This window comes from Cervus canadensis, chromosome 10 (assembly GCF_019320065.1).
Source record: "Cervus canadensis isolate Bull #8, Minnesota chromosome 10, ASM1932006v1, whole genome shotgun sequence".
NCBI lineage: Eukaryota > Metazoa > Chordata > Mammalia > Artiodactyla > Cervidae > Cervus > Cervus canadensis.
In genome coordinates this window covers 9,705,032-9,724,000 of record NC_057395.1, presented here as the reverse complement: position 1 = coordinate 9,724,000, position 18,969 = coordinate 9,705,032, and the positions used below count along the sequence as shown (strand labels likewise).

The 18,969-nt window shown below is 49.4% G+C and overlaps 4 protein-coding genes across 33 annotated transcripts in view; 3 read left to right on the top strand and 1 right to left on the bottom strand.

Annotated features, from left to right (window-relative positions):
* Positions 1-18,969, top strand: part of LOC122447855 (ankyrin repeat domain-containing protein 26-like) — a 933,540-nt gene that overhangs the window by 475,304 nt on the left and 439,267 nt on the right. For 19 of the 30 annotated variants that reach the window (XR_006271421.1, XR_006271419.1, XR_006271416.1 and 16 more), the window contains one exon: positions 12,490-12,718. The exons of 3 other annotated variants lie outside the window; for them this stretch is intronic. Coding sequence is in view for 16 of the 27 variants with exons in the window: in XM_043478546.1 (XP_043334481.1) it covers positions 12,490-12,718 (229 nt within the window). In the remaining 11 variants the exon portion in view is untranslated. 8 more of the 30 variants (XM_043478545.1, XM_043478544.1, XM_043478548.1 and 5 more) reach the window with 8 other exon arrangements.
* Positions 1-18,969, top strand: part of LOC122447884 (POTE ankyrin domain family member A-like) — a 312,070-nt gene that overhangs the window by 96,730 nt on the left and 196,371 nt on the right. The window contains exon 6 of the mRNA XM_043478616.1: positions 11,026-11,236. Coding sequence (XP_043334551.1) covers positions 11,026-11,232 — 207 coding nt within the window. The 3' untranslated portion in view covers positions 11,233-11,236. The remainder of the gene's footprint in view (positions 1-11,025; positions 11,237-18,969) is intronic.
* LOC122447864 (alpha-1,6-mannosyl-glycoprotein 2-beta-N-acetylglucosaminyltransferase-like) lies at positions 1,278-3,432 on the top strand. The gene has a single exon (XM_043478582.1). The coding sequence runs from the start codon at positions 1,365-1,367 to the stop codon at positions 2,709-2,711; it is 1,347 nt and encodes a 448-aa protein (XP_043334517.1). The 5' UTR covers positions 1,278-1,364; the 3' UTR covers positions 2,712-3,432.
* The window catches only part of LOC122447887 (POTE ankyrin domain family member A-like), a 44,717-nt gene continuing 36,635 nt past the window's right edge, over positions 10,888-18,969 (bottom strand). The window contains exon 4 of the mRNA XM_043478620.1: positions 10,888-10,962. Coding sequence (XP_043334555.1) covers positions 10,931-10,962 — 32 coding nt within the window. The 3' untranslated portion in view covers positions 10,888-10,930. The remainder of the gene's footprint in view (positions 10,963-18,969) is intronic.

The window sequence follows — 18,969 nt, the reverse complement described above, 5'->3', positions numbered from 1 at the left end:
AACCTCTTGATTCTGCTGTTTACAACGGAAACACCAGAGCCCTTTATCAGCTCATAACTGCTGAGTGCATATCTGTTGCAGGAACAAATGAAGGACTTGGGAACCTGAGTGCAGGACTTTCCATTTCCCTTACATTTACTGCAGACCTCTTGCACATCAGTTCCTCGTTCATCAGCATCTGTCCTTAAACAGTCACTGCAAAGTGTTCCTACTGTTCTGTGTCCTCCACACACCCTACCAGCACGCTACTGATTTCTACGCCCAACTAACTGGTGAAAACACTACCGAACAAGGCCAGGGACGAAATCTCAAGTTGCAGACTTACTTCTCTCCAGGATGAGCTCTCAATAACTCAGTTTTCCTCCAGCAGTCAGTAGTCTTGTGTCTTATTCTTCACCCAATCACAGGTCCTCTGAAGTCTGTCATTCAGCTCAAACTCTCCTCTGTGCCCACTCCCATGCTTGGCTCTAAACAGTCCACAACTCCAGAGCCCTCTAACCTACCAAGCTGTAGTGTTCTGCAGCAGGAGTTCCCAGCCCACTTCACTCAAGCTTTCAGAAGTCACTGCTACTCCTGCTAAATTTGCAAACTGCCTGTTCTCCCTTTAAGCCCACTAAGGTCTCACCTGAGGAAAACAAGCAGCGGAAACAATACACTTCACTTGTCAGGTCTGCTACTTGCTCTTGTGTCATCTCTCTTGGATCCACCCTAATTCCGTTCAAGTCATACCAGTCAAACGAGAAGTATTTATTGAACACCTACCATGTGCCAAGCACTATTTGGTCCCTAGAGACAAAACAATCATGAACACAAATCCTTCTACTTCTGTATAGCTAGGGTATGATCAGGCTCACAGAGAATTAAAAAGAAGAAAACATATTTAAAAACTAATGTTAAGATGATCTGACATCAATATCATATTTCTTAAACTGTTTTAGAATATCAACTTACCGGTCCGGGGCCGCGTAGAGATGAGAGCGCGGAGGACGCAGGGCCGCTGGAGGCGCAGGTAACGGAGCCGAAGTACAGTGGGGCCGCGTCGGGCTTCTTCCCGGGCCGGTGCCGAATGGAGAGGACCGAAGCGACGCCGTGCCGCGGCTCCTAGCGGCGGGGCCGCTGCCCGAGCTGCAGTTGCCAGGTGAAGATGTGTGGAGCCGGGGCGGCGCGGGGGAGCTGAAAACCTGCGGGTCCCCGTCCCCCCGGGGCCGGGGATGAGTTAGCGAGGGCAGCCGCGGGGGCCAGTTCCGACTGCTGCAGGCCACCGCCACGGTCGCCGCCCGCCCGCCCCTTCCCTGCCGGAGCTGCTAGCTCCTTTCCGCGCCCGCCCGCCCGCCCGCCTGCCCGCGCTCCCGGCCCCGGAGACCATGAGGTTCCGCATCTATAAGCGGAAGGTGCTGATCTTGACGCTCGTGGTGGCCGCCTGCGGCTTCGTCCTCTGGAGCAGCAATGGGCGACAAAGGAAGAACGAGGCCCTCGCCCCGCCGCTGCTGGACGTCGATCCCGCGCGGGGTGCGGGCGCCCGGGCCGGGGACCATCTCGCCGTGTCGGTGGGCATCCGCCAGGGCTCCAACGAGTCGGCGGCTCCGCTGGTCGCCGCTGCCCCGCAGCCCGAGGTGGACAATCTGACGCTGCGGTACCGGTCCCTGGTGTACCAGCTGAACTTTGACCAGACGCTGAGGAATGTAGATAAGGCCGGCTCCTGGACCCCCCCACCCCGAGAGCTGGCGCTGGTGGTCCAGGTGCACAACCGGCCCGAATACCTCAAACTGCTGCTGGACTCACTTCGAAAAGCCCAGGGAATCGACGACGTCCTCGTCATCTTTAGCCATGACTTCTGGTCGACCGAAATCAATCAGCTGATTGCTGGGGTGGATTTCTGTCCAGTTCTGCAGGTGTTCTTTCCTTTCAGCATTCAGTTGTACCCTAACGAGTTCCCCGGCACTGACCCTAGAGATTGCCCCAGAGACGTGGAGAAGAATGCAGCTTTGCGGATGGGATGCATTAATGCTGAATATCCCGACTCCTTCGGCCATTATAGAGAGGCCAAGTTCTCCCAAACTAAACACCACTGGTGGTGGAAGCTGCATTTTGTATGGGAGAGGGTCAAAGTCCTTCGAGACTGTGCTGGCCTCATACTTTTCCTAGAGGAGGATCACTACTCAGCCCCAGACTTTTACCATGTCTTCAAAAAGATGTGGAAATTAAAGCAGCTAGAGTGCCCCGAGTGTGATGTTCTCTCCCTGGGGACCTATACTGCCATTCGAAATTTCTATGACGTGGCTGACAAGGTAGATGTGAAAACGTGGAAATCCACAGAGCACAATATGGGTCTGGCCCTGACCCGGGAAGCCTATCAGAAGCTGATTGAGTGCACAGACACTTTCTGTACTTATGATGATTATAACTGGGACTGGACCCTTCAATATTTGACTGTATCTTGTCTTCCAAAATTCTGGAAAGTGCTGGTTCCTCAAGTTCCTAGGATTTTTCATGCTGGAGACTGTGGTATGCATCACCAAAAAACTTGTAGACCAGCCACCCAGAGTGCCCAACTTGAGTCACTCTTAAATAATAACAAACAGTACCTGTTTCCAGAAACTCTAACTATCAGTGAGAAGTTTATGACAGCCCTTTCCCCACCTAGGAAAAATGGAGGGTGGGGAGATATTAGGGACCATGAACTCTGTAAAAGTTATAGAAGACTGCAGTAAGAAAAAAAACAAAACAAAATCAGAATTATAAAAGCAAAAGTAGTAACAGTCTTCTATTTTTGATATTTGTTCAAATAGGATATACAATTGAATAAAAAGGTTTAGGAACTGGTTTCTGCTTTACTACAACAACAAAATTCTTGTAAAAGTTGTCCAAATATAGTCATCTTTTCTGTTTATGCCTAAGATTTAAAATGCAAGTTTTCATTTTGAGAATTGCGTTTTAAAGTTCAGTATGTATCTGCTAGAGGTAAAATTATCGTTAATTGATAAGAGAGAAGAGGGGAAACTATTTAAATTGCATCTATTAATCTTTTTATCTGGAACTTTGTACACTTTTCCACTTTCAAGACTTATTTTAAGTACAGCAAAATTTATTTAAAATCGTCATATCAGTAAAAAGTATTACAGTGAAATTAAGAGTATTAATGTACAAGCCCAGCTTCACTCTTGACACAGTAACTAGGAAGAGGTTGCTTCAGTGGTTTTATAATTAGAAAGTTATGTTTGTTAAACACCCTGTCAGAACAGAGTCATTTTCAGTATTAAAGATTCCTGTATTATTGTGTTAAGAATTGCCTGTGTTCTGGAACCTGCATAGAACATACTTTCTTTTGGAATGTATTTGACTGATAAGAAAGTTTAAACACTTTTCACCTCAATGTAGAAATACAGTGATTTTTTTTTTTCTTTTAGTGCTGCCAAAATAAAATACTTGTTTTTGCATTAAAAAAAAAAAAAAAAAAAAGAATATCAACTTACCAACTTACATCAGGTAGGTTTTGCTCGTATAAAACTTTCATCTCCTCCAGAACTTGCCTCAGTCCATCCGCCTGGAACATATAAAATTACACTCCCTAATTCCCCCACCAAGTTTGTAGCAATACTCTATGCTTATGTACCTTATGAAAAACCAACAGTCCTTCCACACCTACTAACATGGCTATAATGACAAGTGTTGCAGAGGATGGGGAGGAACTGGAACCCTTGTCCAATGCAGGTAGGAATGTAAAATGGTACAGCCCTGTAGAAAACAGTCTTGTGGGTCCACAAAAAGTCAAATTTCGAATTCCCACATTATCCAGCAATTCCTCTTCTAGGTATACACTCAAGAGAACTGAACACCTATGTTCATACAAAGTATGTCTATTCAATGGAATATTGCTCAGTCAAAAAAAAAAAAAAAGTGCTGATACATACAACAACATGAACTTTGAAATCACTGCTTAGTGAAATAAGCCAGACACAAAAGGACAAATATTGTATCACGCAACTTATCTGAAATGTCTAGAATAGGCAAACTCATAGAAACAAAGTAGATTGGAGGCTACCAGGCTGAGGGCATAGAAGAGTGGGTAATTACTGCTTAAAAGCTATAGAGTTCATTTGGGGTTACGAAAAAGCTTTGGAAATAGAGGTGATGGTTGCACAACAATGTGAATATAATTAATGCCACTGAAGTGGACACAGAAGAATGGTTAGAGATGGCAACATTTAAGTTTTGCATCGTTTACCACAATTAAAACCAATAAAAAGGAATGACTTACTAACAAAATACACAATCAACACGGTCATTGAGGATAATCTTAAAGACACTGTACTGAGAAGTCAGACAGAAAGGAGTACACACTGTATGCTTCTAACTGGCCCTGCACAGAAAAGTTTGCAATTGCCGGCATGCTGACTCCAGAAATACAATAAAAAAGACAAATATAATCTGTAAGGGAAAGAAAATCCTTGGCTGCCTCAGGCTGCAGGTGGGAGGTAGCCAGTGCCACAAAGAGAAAAGGGAATCCTTGGGATGGCAGACATCTTGGTTGGGTTGCTGGTTACAAGGATTGTATACATTTGTCAAAACTCTAGTAAAATGTGTACTGTGTTGTACATAAATCATACCTCAATAAAACTAATGACAAAAAGCCAATAGTCTACAGAAGTAATAACACATGACAAAAGCAGGTAAAAGACTTATTTATTGGAAAAGGATCTTAAAAGGTTACTACCCACCCCCACCCCCCAAAAAAACTTACACACTGCTAGAATAGAAAACAGAAAGGTCAAAGGAGTTTTTCTGCTATCTACTTTGGCAAATTTCTAAAACAACTTTCCTTGGAAGGATAAAAACATGAGAATTATAAAATTCATAAATGGTACACAATGTCTGTGAACAAGCAACACCTACACCTGAAACACTGTAAACTATATTTCAATTAAAAATTTTATGGGGAAAAAAAAAAAAAACGAACACCCAATAATGCTATAACAATGACAACCAAAAGAAAAAAAAAAATCTCAAAACAACGATAAGCAACCCATTTACTGTTAGAGCCAAAATAAATGCATTAGCAAAAAAAAAGTGCTTTAGCACTACGGGTATAATTATAAAATTACACTATTTAATGCAGCTTGGATGTAAGAAATGATCTCTAATGAAAAATGAAAGCTTGACTTCTACCTCCTCTGTCATCAACTGGTTAGAAAGATATCATGGAAAAGTCTGCTTTACTAGAATTCAATTCAATATTCCTTTTCCCACAAATATTATTTTAAGGGACAGCTGAAACTCTTGCACGATTAGATCAGCAGGTATACAAAAGACAAGTATGAAATAAACTTGCAAAGATACAACCGAGTTTCCAGATTTAAATTTTTATTTTTTTAAGACTTAAACTGTTAAAATTCACACTGGGGATTGCATCATTTTGTGCTCCCACCTCCAGCTGTAAGCCCCTGGGAACTCAAGATAGTTTTCCTAAAGACTCAATTGGTTATCAGTTCTGCAGATACAGAGGGCATCATTCCAATCTGCCAAACACAGCACCTAACCACGAGGGATTCTGGAATGAAAAAGGCAGAGTCTCTGCTCTCAACCAGCTACCATCTGCCACGGAGGAATGATTCTCGAAAGCACGTGTGGGTCCAGGGTGTGAGGGGTCAATCAGATCAAGACCAATTCTTAGTCTAACCCAGCTCAGCTGTCCCAGTGGCCAGCCCCCAAAGGCAGCCAGGACTGCAGGAAAAGGTGCACCGACGCCCTCTAAGACCCAGAAAAGCCAGTGATTTTACACTTGTAAGTTCACCCCTGATTCCCCCCCTCCACCCTGCCACTTCCCAAAGTGGGAAACCAACACTTCAAGTCTGAGCCAAACAGACAGTTGGACTCACAGGCTGAAAAGCCAGCACCTGTGGGCAGTGTCTGCGCCTTTGCGCTCCTTTCTCCCCGTGTGATCTAGTCTTCCCACCCTAGTGCGGACTTACTGGAAAGCCTCCACCCCTCTCAAACATCTGGCTTAGAACTCCACATTCAAAAACTAAGATCATGGTATCCGGTCCCATCGCTTCACAGCAAATAGATGGGGAAAAAATGAAAACAGTGGCAGAATTTATTTTCTTGGGCTCCTAAATCATTGCGGATGGTGACAGCAGCGATGAAATTTAAAGACCCTGGCTCCTTGGAAGAAAAGCTATGACAAGCCTAGAGAGGGCTTTAAAAAGCAGAGATACCACTTTGCAGACAAAAGTCCCTATAATCAAAGCTATGGTTTCTCCAGGAGTCATGTACGGATATGAGAGTTGGACCATAAAGAAGGCTGAGCACCGAAGAATTGATGCTTTTGAACTGTAGTGTTAGAGAAGTCTCTCGAGAGTCCCTTGGACAGCAAGGAAATCAATCCAGTCAATCCTAAAGGAAATCAACCCTGAATATTCCTTGGAAGGACCGATGCTGATGCTGAAGCTCCAATACTTTGGCCACCTGATGTAAAGACCTGACTCATTGGAAAAGACCCTGATGCTGGGAAAGATTCAGGATATGACGAAGGAGAAGGGGGCTACAGAGGGTGAGATGGTTGGATGACATCACTGACCCAATGGAAATGAATTTGAGCAAACTCAGAGGGACAGGGAAGAACAGGGAAGCCTGGTGTCGTGCCTCAATACATGCGGCCATAAAGACTGGGGCATGACTTAGGGACTGAACAATAAGCCCTCTGAGTTCTAGGGCTCCAGGGAACCTCCCACTGTGGTCTCCTAACTTTTTAGATAAGGTAACTGCCTGAAGTTGCAAGAATAACAGACTGCAACCGAAGAAAACTGTTCAAGTTGGGGCTCTGCTTCCAACAGCTGCAAGTTCAGACACGCCCTTTAACTTGATGCGTAATTCCAGTGGCTCAGCTTCCCCATCTGTTAAATGGCCCAACGGTCAGACTAAGTGCTCTTGGATGTTCAAAACAAGACTCACCCTACCCAAAGGCTCTTCCTGCTGCCTGCCAGATGTTTCCTCTGCTACCTGAGAAAAGCCTCCAGAGACGCGGTCCCTCCCCTCCCCTGCTACTCCTCTCACCTCCACCCCTGTCCTTGTACCTACTGTAAGGTACAGTTCCGGCGAGGCAGAAAAGGAAAGACGACCTCAACAGAAGTAGGTTACCTTTATTCAGGCAAGGAGGGGCGACAGTCGGCCTAATGACCAGGCTGAGCGCCGAAAGGAATCAAGGAGGCTTCATACTTATAGGGAGGTTTGTGGAAGCGATAAGGGAAACGTCAATCAGGCGGGATATTTTGAGTATTCTTTTGTTGAGATGACACTTGTAGTTGGGCAGGGGGTGATAAGTCTTCTGGGCGGGTGTAGGGGGTGGTAGGTTTCCGGACAGGCGGTGATAAGTCCCAGATAGATGCAGCTGGCCTGGAGCATCCGGATGGAACTAAAGGTATGCTTTGTTTTCTCCAAAGTTAGATGATTCAGCAAGGGGCCTTTGAGACTGTTGTTCTCTTTTCTAGGCCCAAAAGACTCCTTCACCTACAAGACCTGTCGTCTCAGGACACGGTGTTCAGCGACCTCCGACCGGGCTGCTGACCACATCCATCTCTCCTGCTGTCTATTCTAACCCACCAAGAACCAGCCTTTCTTCTATCCTATCCATTCCCCAAAGTGCTACGTGGTGGTTTAGTCCCTAAATCGTGTCCCACTCTGGCAAGCCCATGGACTGTAGAGCGCCAGGCACCTCTGGCCATGGGATTCTCCAGGCAGGAATACTGGAGTGCGTTGCCGTTTCTTTTTCCAGAGGAGCCTCCCAACCAAAGAATCGAACCCGGGTCTCCTGCACTGCAGGCAGATTCTTTACCGACTGAGCTATGAGGGAAGCCCCATCATCAGTGGGGAAGCACCTTAATTAGTGAAGTGAAAGTCGCTCACTCTGACTCTTTGCAAAGTCTGACTCTTTGGGACAGTCCATGCCGGAATAGTGGAGTGAGTAGCCTTTCCCTTCTCCAGGGGATCTTCCCAACCCAGGGGTTGAATCCAGGTCTCCCACATTGCAGGCAGATTCTTGACCAGATGAGCCATGAGAGCTGCGACAGCTATCTAGACACAGAGTAATCCCATGGCTTCTCTGAAATGCCTTGTGTAAGAGGGAACCTCAGGCTCCAGAGCCCCCTTGCTGCCCGCCCTTCCCAGGCGGGGAGGGGAGGGTGTTTGCATGGCCCGCTCCCCGGTGGGGCTACCCTCACCGCAGCCCTCAGGGCGCGGCCCTAACTCCGGGCTACCCTGTCCCCACCTCCCCGGTGTAACTCTCACCTGAGCTCCAGCATCCCATCACCTGGTCTCTCCGCGCGTCACCGGGGCGAGACGCCCACCGGAGCCGGCGCGCACAGAGGCTTCGAGGACGGAGGGCAGCTGGGGGCGCAGAGGCAGTGGCGGCGACGCCCGCGCGCGCGGGAAGCTGCCCACAGCCACGGAGTGGAGCCACAGGCACACCCGCCATCCTGCTCGCGGCTGCGCAGCCCCAGAGCAGCGGCCCGGGAGGCGCCCGCTCGCCTCTGCCCTCACGCCGCCCCGCCTCAGGCAGCGTTCCCTCGGCCGCGCGGGGCGGCTCCAGGGCCGGCTCCATGGCCTTCTCGCAGACCCTGGCGCAGGCGCCAGGCGGGGAACTTAGGCTGGGCCTCTGAGAGCGTCGGCGGCGCGCGGGGGGCGTGTGAGCGGCGAGCACGCTCGCCGAGCCTGGGGGCGGGGGTTGTGTGAGCGGCAAGCCGGGAGTGCGCCTGCGCGGGGGGCGTGCGGCCGGGGAGCGCGTGCCGGCGTCGGGGGTCGTGAGAGCGGAGAGCGCTGCCCGCGCACTGCGGCGAGGGCGGCGTGTGAGCGGCGAGCCGGGCCGGCGGGGAGCGGCCGGAGGGGCGCGTGTGAGCGGGGAGCGTGAGCCGGCGGCGTGTGAGCGGCTAGCCGGGCCGGCGGGGAGCGGCCGTAGGGGTGCGTGTGACCGGGAGCCGGGCCGGCGGGGAGCGGGAAGAGAGGTGCGTGTGAGCAGGGAGCGTGAGCCGGCTGCGTGTGAGCGGCGAGCACCGGCCGGCGCCTGGGGGCGGGGGTTGTGTGGGCGGCGAGCCTGACGTGCGCCTGCGCGTGGGGCGTGCGGCCGGGGAGCACGTGCCGGCGTCGGGGGGTCGTGAGAGCGGGGAGCGCGGCCTGGCGCACTGGGGCGAGGGCGGCGTGTGACCGGGAGCCGGGCCGGCGGGGAGCGGGAAGAGAGGTGCGTGTGAGCAGGGAGCGTGAGCCGGCTGCGTGTGAGCGGCGAGCACCGGCCGGCGCCTGGGGGCGGGGGTTGTGTGGGCGGCGAGCCTGACGTGCGCCTGCGCGTGGGGCGTGCGGCCGGGGAGCACGTGCCGGCGTCGGGGAGTCGTGAGAGCGGGGAGCGCGGCCTGGCGCACTGGGGCGAGGGCGGCGTGTGAGCGGCGAGCCGGGCCGGTGGGGAGCGGGGAGCGTGAGCCGGCAGCGTGTGAGCGGGAGCCGGGCCGGCAGGGGGCGGGGAGAGGGGTGCGTGTGAGCGGGGAGCGTGAGCCGGCAGCGTGTGAGCGGCGAGCCGGGCCGGCGGGGAGCGGGGTGCGTGTGAGCGGCCAGCCGGGCCGGCAGGGGGCGGGGAGAGGGGTGCGTGTGAGCTGGGAGCGTGAGCCGGCAGCGTGTGAGCGGCGAGGCGGGCCGGCGGGGGGCGGGGAGAAGGGTGCCTGTGAGCGGGGAGCGTGAGCCGGCAGCGTGTGTGAGCGGCGAACTTGGCTGGCGCGGGGCGGGGAGAGGGGCGCGTGTGAGCGGGGAGCGTGAGCCGGCAGCGTGTGAGCGGCGAACCGGGCGGGCGCGTGGCGGGAGGCCCGGGGAGGGGGGCGGGGGACGTGTGAGCTGGATAAGGGGCTCTGTCAGTGGGAGACGCGGGCCGGCGCCTCGGGGCGTTGTGAGCCAGGCCTGCAGCGAAGGGGGCGTGTGAGCCGGAAATGGGGCCCTGGGAGGCGGGAGGGCAGGCGGTCACCATCTGGCCTGAGGGGCACGCAGCTGGGGGTCGATCCCGGGCCCCTTCCGCGTGGGTCCGGCGGGGCGCCCAGAGAATGCCCGGGGGCTCCAGCGGTGGGCTTGGCCGGTGCGTGCGTCCTGCCGCCACCGGGCTGCTGCTTGTTTTTAATTTGAAGACGGTGACAATATCCTGATTTTCCTACCCTACACTTTGGGTTCCGAGGTGAGTTTTATCTAAAAATTGCTACATAATGCCAGGTCAGTCTATAGCCAAATGTTTGTGTCTCTTCCTTCCGTTCTTCTCGGGAGAAGTTGTTTAGAGAGTAGAGTTGGTTTAGAATACCGTGTTAGTGTCAGGGGTGCAGCAAAGTGAATCACTTATGTGTATACATGTATATCCGCTCTTTATAAAAACGCTTTTTCCATATGGGCTGTTACAGAGTGTTGAGTTCCCTGTGCTACAGAGTTGGTCCTCCTTAGTTATTTATTTTAGAAACAATAGTGTGTAGTGTGGCGTGTGTGAGTCCCAGTCTCCCAACAAGTGTTATGTTTCTTTGGTACCTGTGCCTGTGTAGAAGTGCTAGAGAGGATCAGAGAGAAACAGGCTGAATTGTGGTGTCTTACCCCTTGGGCCTTGAAAAGATAGTTCTTGAAACTTGAAAGTATTTCTGTGTTTGAATTGTCAAGTTGATCTGCAGGGAACATTTCAAGAGACAGGAAAGCATGGGCGGGGGTAGTGATAAATATATGGGCTTATGACAACAGCAGTTTGCTTTAGTAATGTTTTAATATGGGCTTCCCTGATCGCCTAGTTGGTAAAGAATCCGCCTGCAATGCAGGAGACTACTATAACCACTATAACATTGAGTCCACATTAATTTTATAATTCAGATTTAATTCATGTCACCTTGACGATGATTATTTTCAAGTTCCAATTTTCTTATTTTCGCATTTAAAATCGCCGTCTGAATTCCTGACTCAAAACTGAATGGAACAAATATTCAGGTTATAATCATTAACAAAAGGATCTTTTTAAATTTGACTTAGATACAAGCAGCATCTGAAGAAAATTTACAGCAGTTCCAAGAGGAGCATATTGCTTCCATAAGAAGTCAGATGGAACTCAGAATTAAAGACTTGGGATCTGAACTCTCCAAGAGGAAAACTTTTGAAGATTCTAATAAAGCAGAGTTGGAAAAATATAAGCAACACTACCTAGAGAAACTAAAAGAAAGTCCTTGGGAAAGAAACTAGACAAGTAAGTCAAAACCCAGAATCACAGAAAATATTAATTAATTAATTAATCAGTCCATTAATTTGTGTCTGAAGCCTAATTTTTATAGAGCAAGGTTCCTGAGATTAGTAGGAAGTGAAAGCTAACTAGATAATCACTGCTAGAGGGCACCCTAAGAAAAATGAGTAATAAGCTATCCTGGTAATTGCTTGTGAAATCGGGGAACATTCACACAGGGGTGAAAGGCAGGGTAATTCACAGAGTGGCTGACGCTGGCATGGTGACCTGACTGAGGGGGTGTATGGAGGCTGGAAAGGCAGATCCCGCCTGCAGTGCCGAGTCCTGGCTTCCCCGCCTCTGAAAGCAGAGCACTCCTAGGACGCCTTTCATAAGCCCAGAGAGCATACAGCAAAGGAGCAGGGACCCGAGGACACGTTCTGCTAGTCGATGCCCAAAATAAGCATACACAGGGGAAGCCCAGGTGCTCCCAGAGGGGGTTCAGGGCTGTGGGACTTGATGCTGAGATGTGGGGGGTGGCTTCCGGGGAAGGAGCTCAGTGGGGCCAGTCTCCCTGCATGGGGAGCGCCATGCCTCTCCCTCTAAAACGTACACTGAACGCTGTTTAGAGTTTTGGCATTTTAAATGAGACCAAAATTTGTCTTTGGATCTTTATTTATTTACTTATTTATTTATTTATTTTGACCCATCAAAAAGAGGTGCTGACATAGGCCCTTCGTAGAAGTGCAGTAAAGTAAGGTGAACTTTGGAAAAGCAGGGGGTACTTGTCATTGTTCCTGGGGCTGTTTTAGCTCTCTTCAGTCTCACCCACTGACTTTCTCATCCTCCCCTTGAGATTGTGGCTTGAGGTGACTCCTCAGAGCCAAATGCTTAATTTCTCCGAGGTCATGAGTGACACGTATGTACAAGGGTAGTAAGAGGAAGCACTTGACTGTGGTTTTGTGGGAGGTCTGTTTCTTCATCCCTGAACTGTTTCCTGGGGGCAGGCGTGTCCCAGAGGCAGCAGGTGTCACTGTGAGCCCACCTCCCTTTCTGATGCCCTTTCTCTCCTCTCGCAGCTGTGACTTGTTACCTGAGGAGCCCAGACACACGTGAGCTTCTTTAGAACAAGGACACATCTGTCACTGTTTCCAGCAGGTCTGCTCTCTGCTTTCAGTGTTCACACAGTGTGATGGGAATTCCATTCATGTGCGGCAACTTACAAAATGCAAGTCACAGAGGGAAACATGAATGAAATCTGTGCTTTCCATCTTCCCCAGGACTAATGAGCGCCCGGCGGAGATCAGCACCAAACTTGAGGTGGAGAAACAGCAGAAGAGATCTTTACTCAGCACTCCTAGCAGCACGCTAGTCCTGGAGCCCTCTTCTGTTGGAAATTTCAATCCTACTTCAGGGTTCAATGCAAATCTTCTTTCAAGAGCAATTGTAGGGTTTTCTACCTCAATTCCACACCGTTCAAATGACAGCGTGGAGACTTACTTGACCAAGGTTAGTGCTTTTCTTTTTTTTCCCCTGGGTTTCAGATTTCTGATATAAATGATCCTGATTTTTAATTTGGTGAACTTCTGAGGTGTTTTTTTGAGTTATGCACTCTAAGTAAAGCTATAATCAACTGTGGTAATCACGGAGACATTTAATGATTTTTTTGTGGTAGATCTCTCGTTTTTAAGAGATACTTCTTAAATTCTTAAATTTCTTGAAATGCTGCATTGAAATTCTACTTTAGAAATGAAATCTTATTGTCTAGTAACCGAAAGTGTACTTTCAGATGTGTGATTTACTTTCTAATTGATTTCACTTTGGCAGTGGTTCACAATCATTTCCAGGCTCTGCTGCTCCCACCACAGTTTTTCTACCCCTAAGTGGAAATGACTGGCATCTAAACACTAACCACATATGGGTGTTTTTTATTGGAAGGAATCCTAGATAAATTGTTTTTATGAATTAAACAAACTTGTGATACATAATCAAAAGATTAATTTCTGGTTTTAGGTTAACATTTTTTGTTTTTTTCTTGTACAAGCGTACAACTTTAATTGCTATTTTACTTACAGAATTTTGGTTTCAATTTCTAAAACATATCTTGCTGAGCAGTTGTAGAATGTTTCTAAGTTTGTAGTTAAATATTTAAAACTTGTGAATGAAGCTCAGTTTTGTCTCTGTCTTGACATCACCTGGATGAATGATGACTGAGATAGCAATGAAGGGGAGTCTTTAAATTGCAACTAGTTTTCATTGTGAAATCATTGTGATTAAAATGTCCATTTCAGTCAGTGCACCCGGGTTTATGGTTTTTGATGGTGTTTCCATGATGGTGATGCAGAGAAAAGCAGCCCTTGTTAAAGGCAGTCTCAACCTGTTTTCCCATTTGGCTTCTTGCCATCACAGAAGAGCAATCTAAGGTTTCTTCAACAGCACTGGAGCTACGTTGCGTCCTTGAGAGCCATGAACCTGGAGGACGTGCTCTCGCTGCGCAGTCACAGCGGGCCTCCAAGCACTTCATCCCAAGTCAGAGACCTGCCCAAGCAGGCACAGGCCTAAGAGGAGGAAGGAAAGGCTTGACCCCCGTCCCAGGGGCGGGCTGCCTACCACAGACCCAAGGTCACGGTGCTTTGCGCACATGCATCTTTTCAAAGAAGAGATTGGGAACCAAGCAAGCACTTCTTAGTTCCTTCTCCCAAACTCACCCGTTGGGTAAATCTCACTTCTTATGAGGAGGGTAAGAGTATAAGTGCTCCCCTTGAAACTTCAGGCTGAGGAAATGAAGTTCAACTGCAACTTCTGACCGGATTGAGATGATAGTTGAGATTACACTCATGCTTTTTGTGTATACCAACTAATGATGAGAGCCTGGATAGAAGTATGCTAAACAGTAAAGAGAGATCTGTTGTGTGTTTTAAATTTTGTCCTTAACAACCCAAAATGTGGATAATTCACTGTTGAGTCATTTTAGCAAGCCAGGTTCTATCTAGAGGAAATGAACATCCTTTTAAGGTTGAATCTCTTCACTTTTGTCCTGCTTGATTCAACTTAAGATTCTCTCCTTCAAGTTCCCTGTCCTCTCTTTAAAAAATATGTATGTTTTCTAAATTAACTGTATCGACTGCGACAAGTAGGAATTTGATATTGATTTATTTTTATTGATGCATTTAAAACACATTATTTACTTCAAAAGTCATGTCTCACCACAAGCATTGTTGAACTGTATAACAAGGTTTTACATGTTCATTTTGTCTAAATTATAGTTAAAAATCTATGTGTTTTTTCCTTAATCTGAGAAAGTACATTCCTAGGACTCTGGACTCAGTCAGAAGGACATGGCCTTTGTTACTTCTTTTGTAGAATTAGGAACTTTGACTAAATCAATGACTCTCATACCCTATGAAAAGTTTCTTTTTTTCCCAAAGAACGGAACCTTTCTTTTAAAAAAGACAACTCCTGCCGGAACCGTGTTACCTAAAATGGAGACAAGCATAGAGCCTTGTAGCTGAAGAGCGGCCAGAGGCCCCGCAGCTGTGACTTCTCTGTTCCTCAACCCTGCAGTGACCCCTGTGGGACCTTCCCCGTCTATGGGACACCGTTCAGAAACACACTTAGGAGAGAATCCCTCTGGCTAAGCATCTTCAGAATCGAAACTTGCTGGTACACTGTTTCTTGTGTGTCAATTTTCTCACCTTTCTGTCTTTTCCTTAAATGGAAAAGTTTGAAGAAAATCAGAGATGTGTTTGTTGTTCTCCTTCTTAACATTCGACTTCAGACTTCTTCCTCCATTTGAACATGATTTGAACGTTGCAGCGGATTCTTAACCACTGGACCACCAGGGAGGTAGACATGTTCATTTAAAACAGTGCCTGGGAATTCCCTGGTGGGCCAGTCATTAGGGATCTGGGCTTTCACTGCCAGGGGCCCTGTTCAGTCCCTGGTTTGGAAATTAAGATCCCACAGTCTGGGAAAAAAGAAACAAAAAAACAAACCGGAAACAAAAAAGCAGTGCCTACAGTTGTGTTGGTCATCTTACCTTAGAAGGAAGAGTATTTCGCCCCCACAGAATTCAATAAAAGTGGTCTCATTTTGAATGAGAAAAAAAATCTAGCCTAGAAAGATTCCTGAGTTGGTTCTTGGGCAGAAACAAATGAAGAACAATCTGAAACCCCTCCCTGGTGGCCCTGGGGGAGCTTCTAGGTGCGTCTGACTCCTGTTAGTTCCCCCAGAGCCTGTGTGGCCGGTGCTGCCAGCAGAGCTGCTCCTGGGGCGAGGAGGGCTCTGCCTCACACACCCACCCCACCGGGCTTGGTCACTTTCCCTCTACTGCTTTTTCTTTATGGACTTCAGACTCGGGTGTGGCAACTCTCCTGGTGGTCCAGTGGTTAAGACACCATGCTTCCACTGCAGGGGGAACTTGTTCCTGTGAGGCTGCCAGAGTTAATACCGTGACGGGCGGCCTGGACCTAAGTTTTAGCTTCCCCCGAAATGGTAAGATTCCCTACCCCCATCAGGTAACCTGGAGCCAGCCAATCAATATGCGCCCAGTAAGAACAAAGGGAGAGCTGAAAAGCCCGCGAAAGTCTGTACCGATAGAATTACTTTGCAAACATGTAACCAATCCGCTTAAGCCAGCTACTAACCGCTTTTGCATATCTTATAAATTTGTGTACCAAGCTTGAGCCAGGCGCTTTTCTGACCCTGCACCACTGTGATGTTTGTGGCAGAAAGCCCTGGCTCGAGACAGTAATAAACTTCCCTTTTTGCGAGTTGCATTGTCTTGGTAGCCTTCTCTCTTCCCGCTCGGGGATTCGGACATCGGGCATAACATTTGGGGGCTCGTCCGGGATCCCTTGACAGGGAGAAGAGAACGCTTACAGGACAAAGGGGAAGGATAAATAATAACACCGGTGCTCAGGAAGCAGGGGGAGCAAGCCGGCGTAAGGCCAAGGCCAGCGGACGCGCTGGGGGGCAGCCGACTCCGCGAGAAGGCTTTTTTATAAAGGGGGAGCAAGCCGGCGTAAGGCCAAGGCCAGCGGACGCGCTGGGGGGCAGCCGACTCCGCGAGAAGGCTTTTTATAAAGGGGGAGCAAGCCGGCGTAAGGCCAAGGCCAGCGGACGCGCTGGGGGGCAGCCGACTCCGCGAGAAGGCTTTTTATAAAGGGGGAGCCAAGCCGGCATAAGGCCAAGGCCAGCGGACGCGCTGGGGGGCAGCCGACTCCGCGGGAAGGAAAGTTCCTCTCCCGACCCCGAGCCTGGTGAACAGCGGACGTCATTCGGTAAGGTGAATCTGCTACCGGGAGGCAAGAAAATTCAGGGGGCCCGAAAACCCAGCGCTGTGTCGTCGGCCGACGTTTGTTTGTCCGTGTGTTTGTCTTTGGCTCTCCGTGTTTTTGTGTGTGTGTGCCGGCATTGTCTCTAGTCTCGTTCTCTTCTGGTGCATCGTTCTTTCTCACTTCTGACTTATTCTCTCTCTTCCTTACCATTTATTCTTTGACCATGGGGCAGGGAGAATCTACCCCACTTTCTCTCATGACTGACCATTTTTCGGATGTCAGGGCCAGGGCCCATGACTTGTCTTTGCTAGTCAAAAAAGGTAAATTAATAACTCTTTGTTCTGCAGAGTGGCCCGCCTTTCAGGTTGGATGGCCTCCGGAAGGCACCTTTCAACCGTCCATCATACAGGCTGTGAAGGAGAAGATTATGGCTCCTGATCCCTGGGGCCATCCGAGTCAAGTCCCCTATGTCATGGTCTGGCAGGATCTAGTAGAAAATCCGCCTAAATGGTTAAAACCTTTTGTTTACAAACTTCCTAGTTCCTCCAGTTCACAGGTCCTGGTGATGGAGACCCCCCCGGAGGAAACCAAAAAGAAAGAGGACCCAAAACCAGTCCTTCAGGAATCATCTTATCCAAACCTGATAGATCTAGAAACGGAGATAAGGCCTCCGCCATATGTGCCCTCCTTGCAATCCCCTCCGAGGAGAGAAGCTCCCACAGGTGAACCGAGAGGATTAAGAGGGCCAACGGGAACCGACCGTGAGGGGGGACCGGCATTGGGGACCCGGGGGAAAACTAAGGGAGATAGGGGTAAGCAAGACCCTGGGGACCCAGAGTTACCTTCATCCACTGTTCAGGCGCTCCCCGTCCGAGTGGGACCAACTAACCCGGACGGAGAGCGAACCTATCAGTACTGGCCCTTTTCCACGAGTGACCTGTACAATTGGAAGACCCAAAACCCTCCTTTCTCAGAGAAGCCCCAAGGCCTCATTGACCTCTTAGATTCCATTTTGTTTACTCATAATCCCACCTGGGATGATTGTCAGCAGCTGTTGCAGGTGCTCTTCACCACGGAAGAACGGGAGCGAATTCTGGCAGAGGCGCGGAAACGGGTACCAGGGGTCGACGGGAGGCCAACCGCCCAGCCTCATCTTGTGGACGAGGGGTTTCCTCTGTTGCGGCCTAACTGGGATTTTGAGCGGGTGGAAGGTAGGGAGCGTCTCCGAGTGTACCGCCAGACTCTAATGGCTGGCCTGCGGGCTGCAGCAAGAAAGCCGACAAATCTGGCAAAGGTAAATTTAGTAAGGCAAGAGCCCACTGAAAGCCCGGCAGCCTTCCTAGAGAGGCTGATGGAAGCTTTCAGGCAATATACACCTATGGACCCCCAGGCTGAGGAGTCACGCGCTGCAGTTTTGTTAGCGTTTGTGAATCAGGCAGCCCCAGATATTAGGAAGAAATTACAAAAGGTAGAGGGATTGGGAGAACAGACAATACAGGATTTACTGAAAGTAGCTGAAAAGGTATTCAATAATAGGGAGACCCCAGAAGAAAGGGAAGAGCGAATTCGGCGGGAGGAAAGGGAATTAGCGGAAAAGATCAGGAAAGAAGAGAGGGAACATAGGGCGAGGGAAAACCGGAAGAACCAGAAGGAGCTAGCCCAGATTCTTTTTGCGGGGTTAAAGGCCGGAACAGAATTGAGGGAACCTCGAGACCCCGGACGGGAGAAAAAGAAAAACCAAAAAGGCAGGCCCTAAAGAAGGATCAGTGCGCCTACTGCAAAGAACAGGGGCACTGGAAAAACGAGTGCCCTAAGAGGGACTCAAGGAGAGGAATGACCCAGAGAGAGAAAACCCCCCCCGGAACTCGAGTTCTATATGCGGGGGAAGACAGTGACTAGGGGAGTCGAGACTCGGCACCCCTCCCCGAGTCCTGGGTAACCATACATGTGGAGGGGAAACCCGTTGGCTTCATGGTGGATACTGGCGCCCAACACTCTGTTTTAAATCAAAAACTGGGACCAATGTCTAAGAAAGCCAGCTTAGTGCAAGGAGCCACGGGGACAAAAAGATATTGTTGGACCACAGAACGGAAAGTAAATCTAGGGACCCACCAGGTGTCCCATTCGTTTTTGGTGATACCAGAATGCCCAGCCCCTCTACTTGGAAGAGACTTGTTGACTAAAGTTAATGCTCAGATCCATTTTGACCCAGGGGGAATGTCAGTCACGGATGGACTTGGACAACCGATACATGTCTTGTCCCTAGCCTTAAGGGATGAATACAGACTTTTTGCGCCTAAGCCCTCAGAGACCATAGCACTAGATGTACAACCGTGGGTCCATAAATATCCATTGGCCTGGGCAGAAACAGCAGGAATGGGACTAGCTAAACAGAGACATCCGGTCGTCATCGAGCTAAAGGCCGAGGCAGTTCCTGTGAGGGTGAGACAGTACCCTATGAGCCAAGAAGCTCGGCGGGGG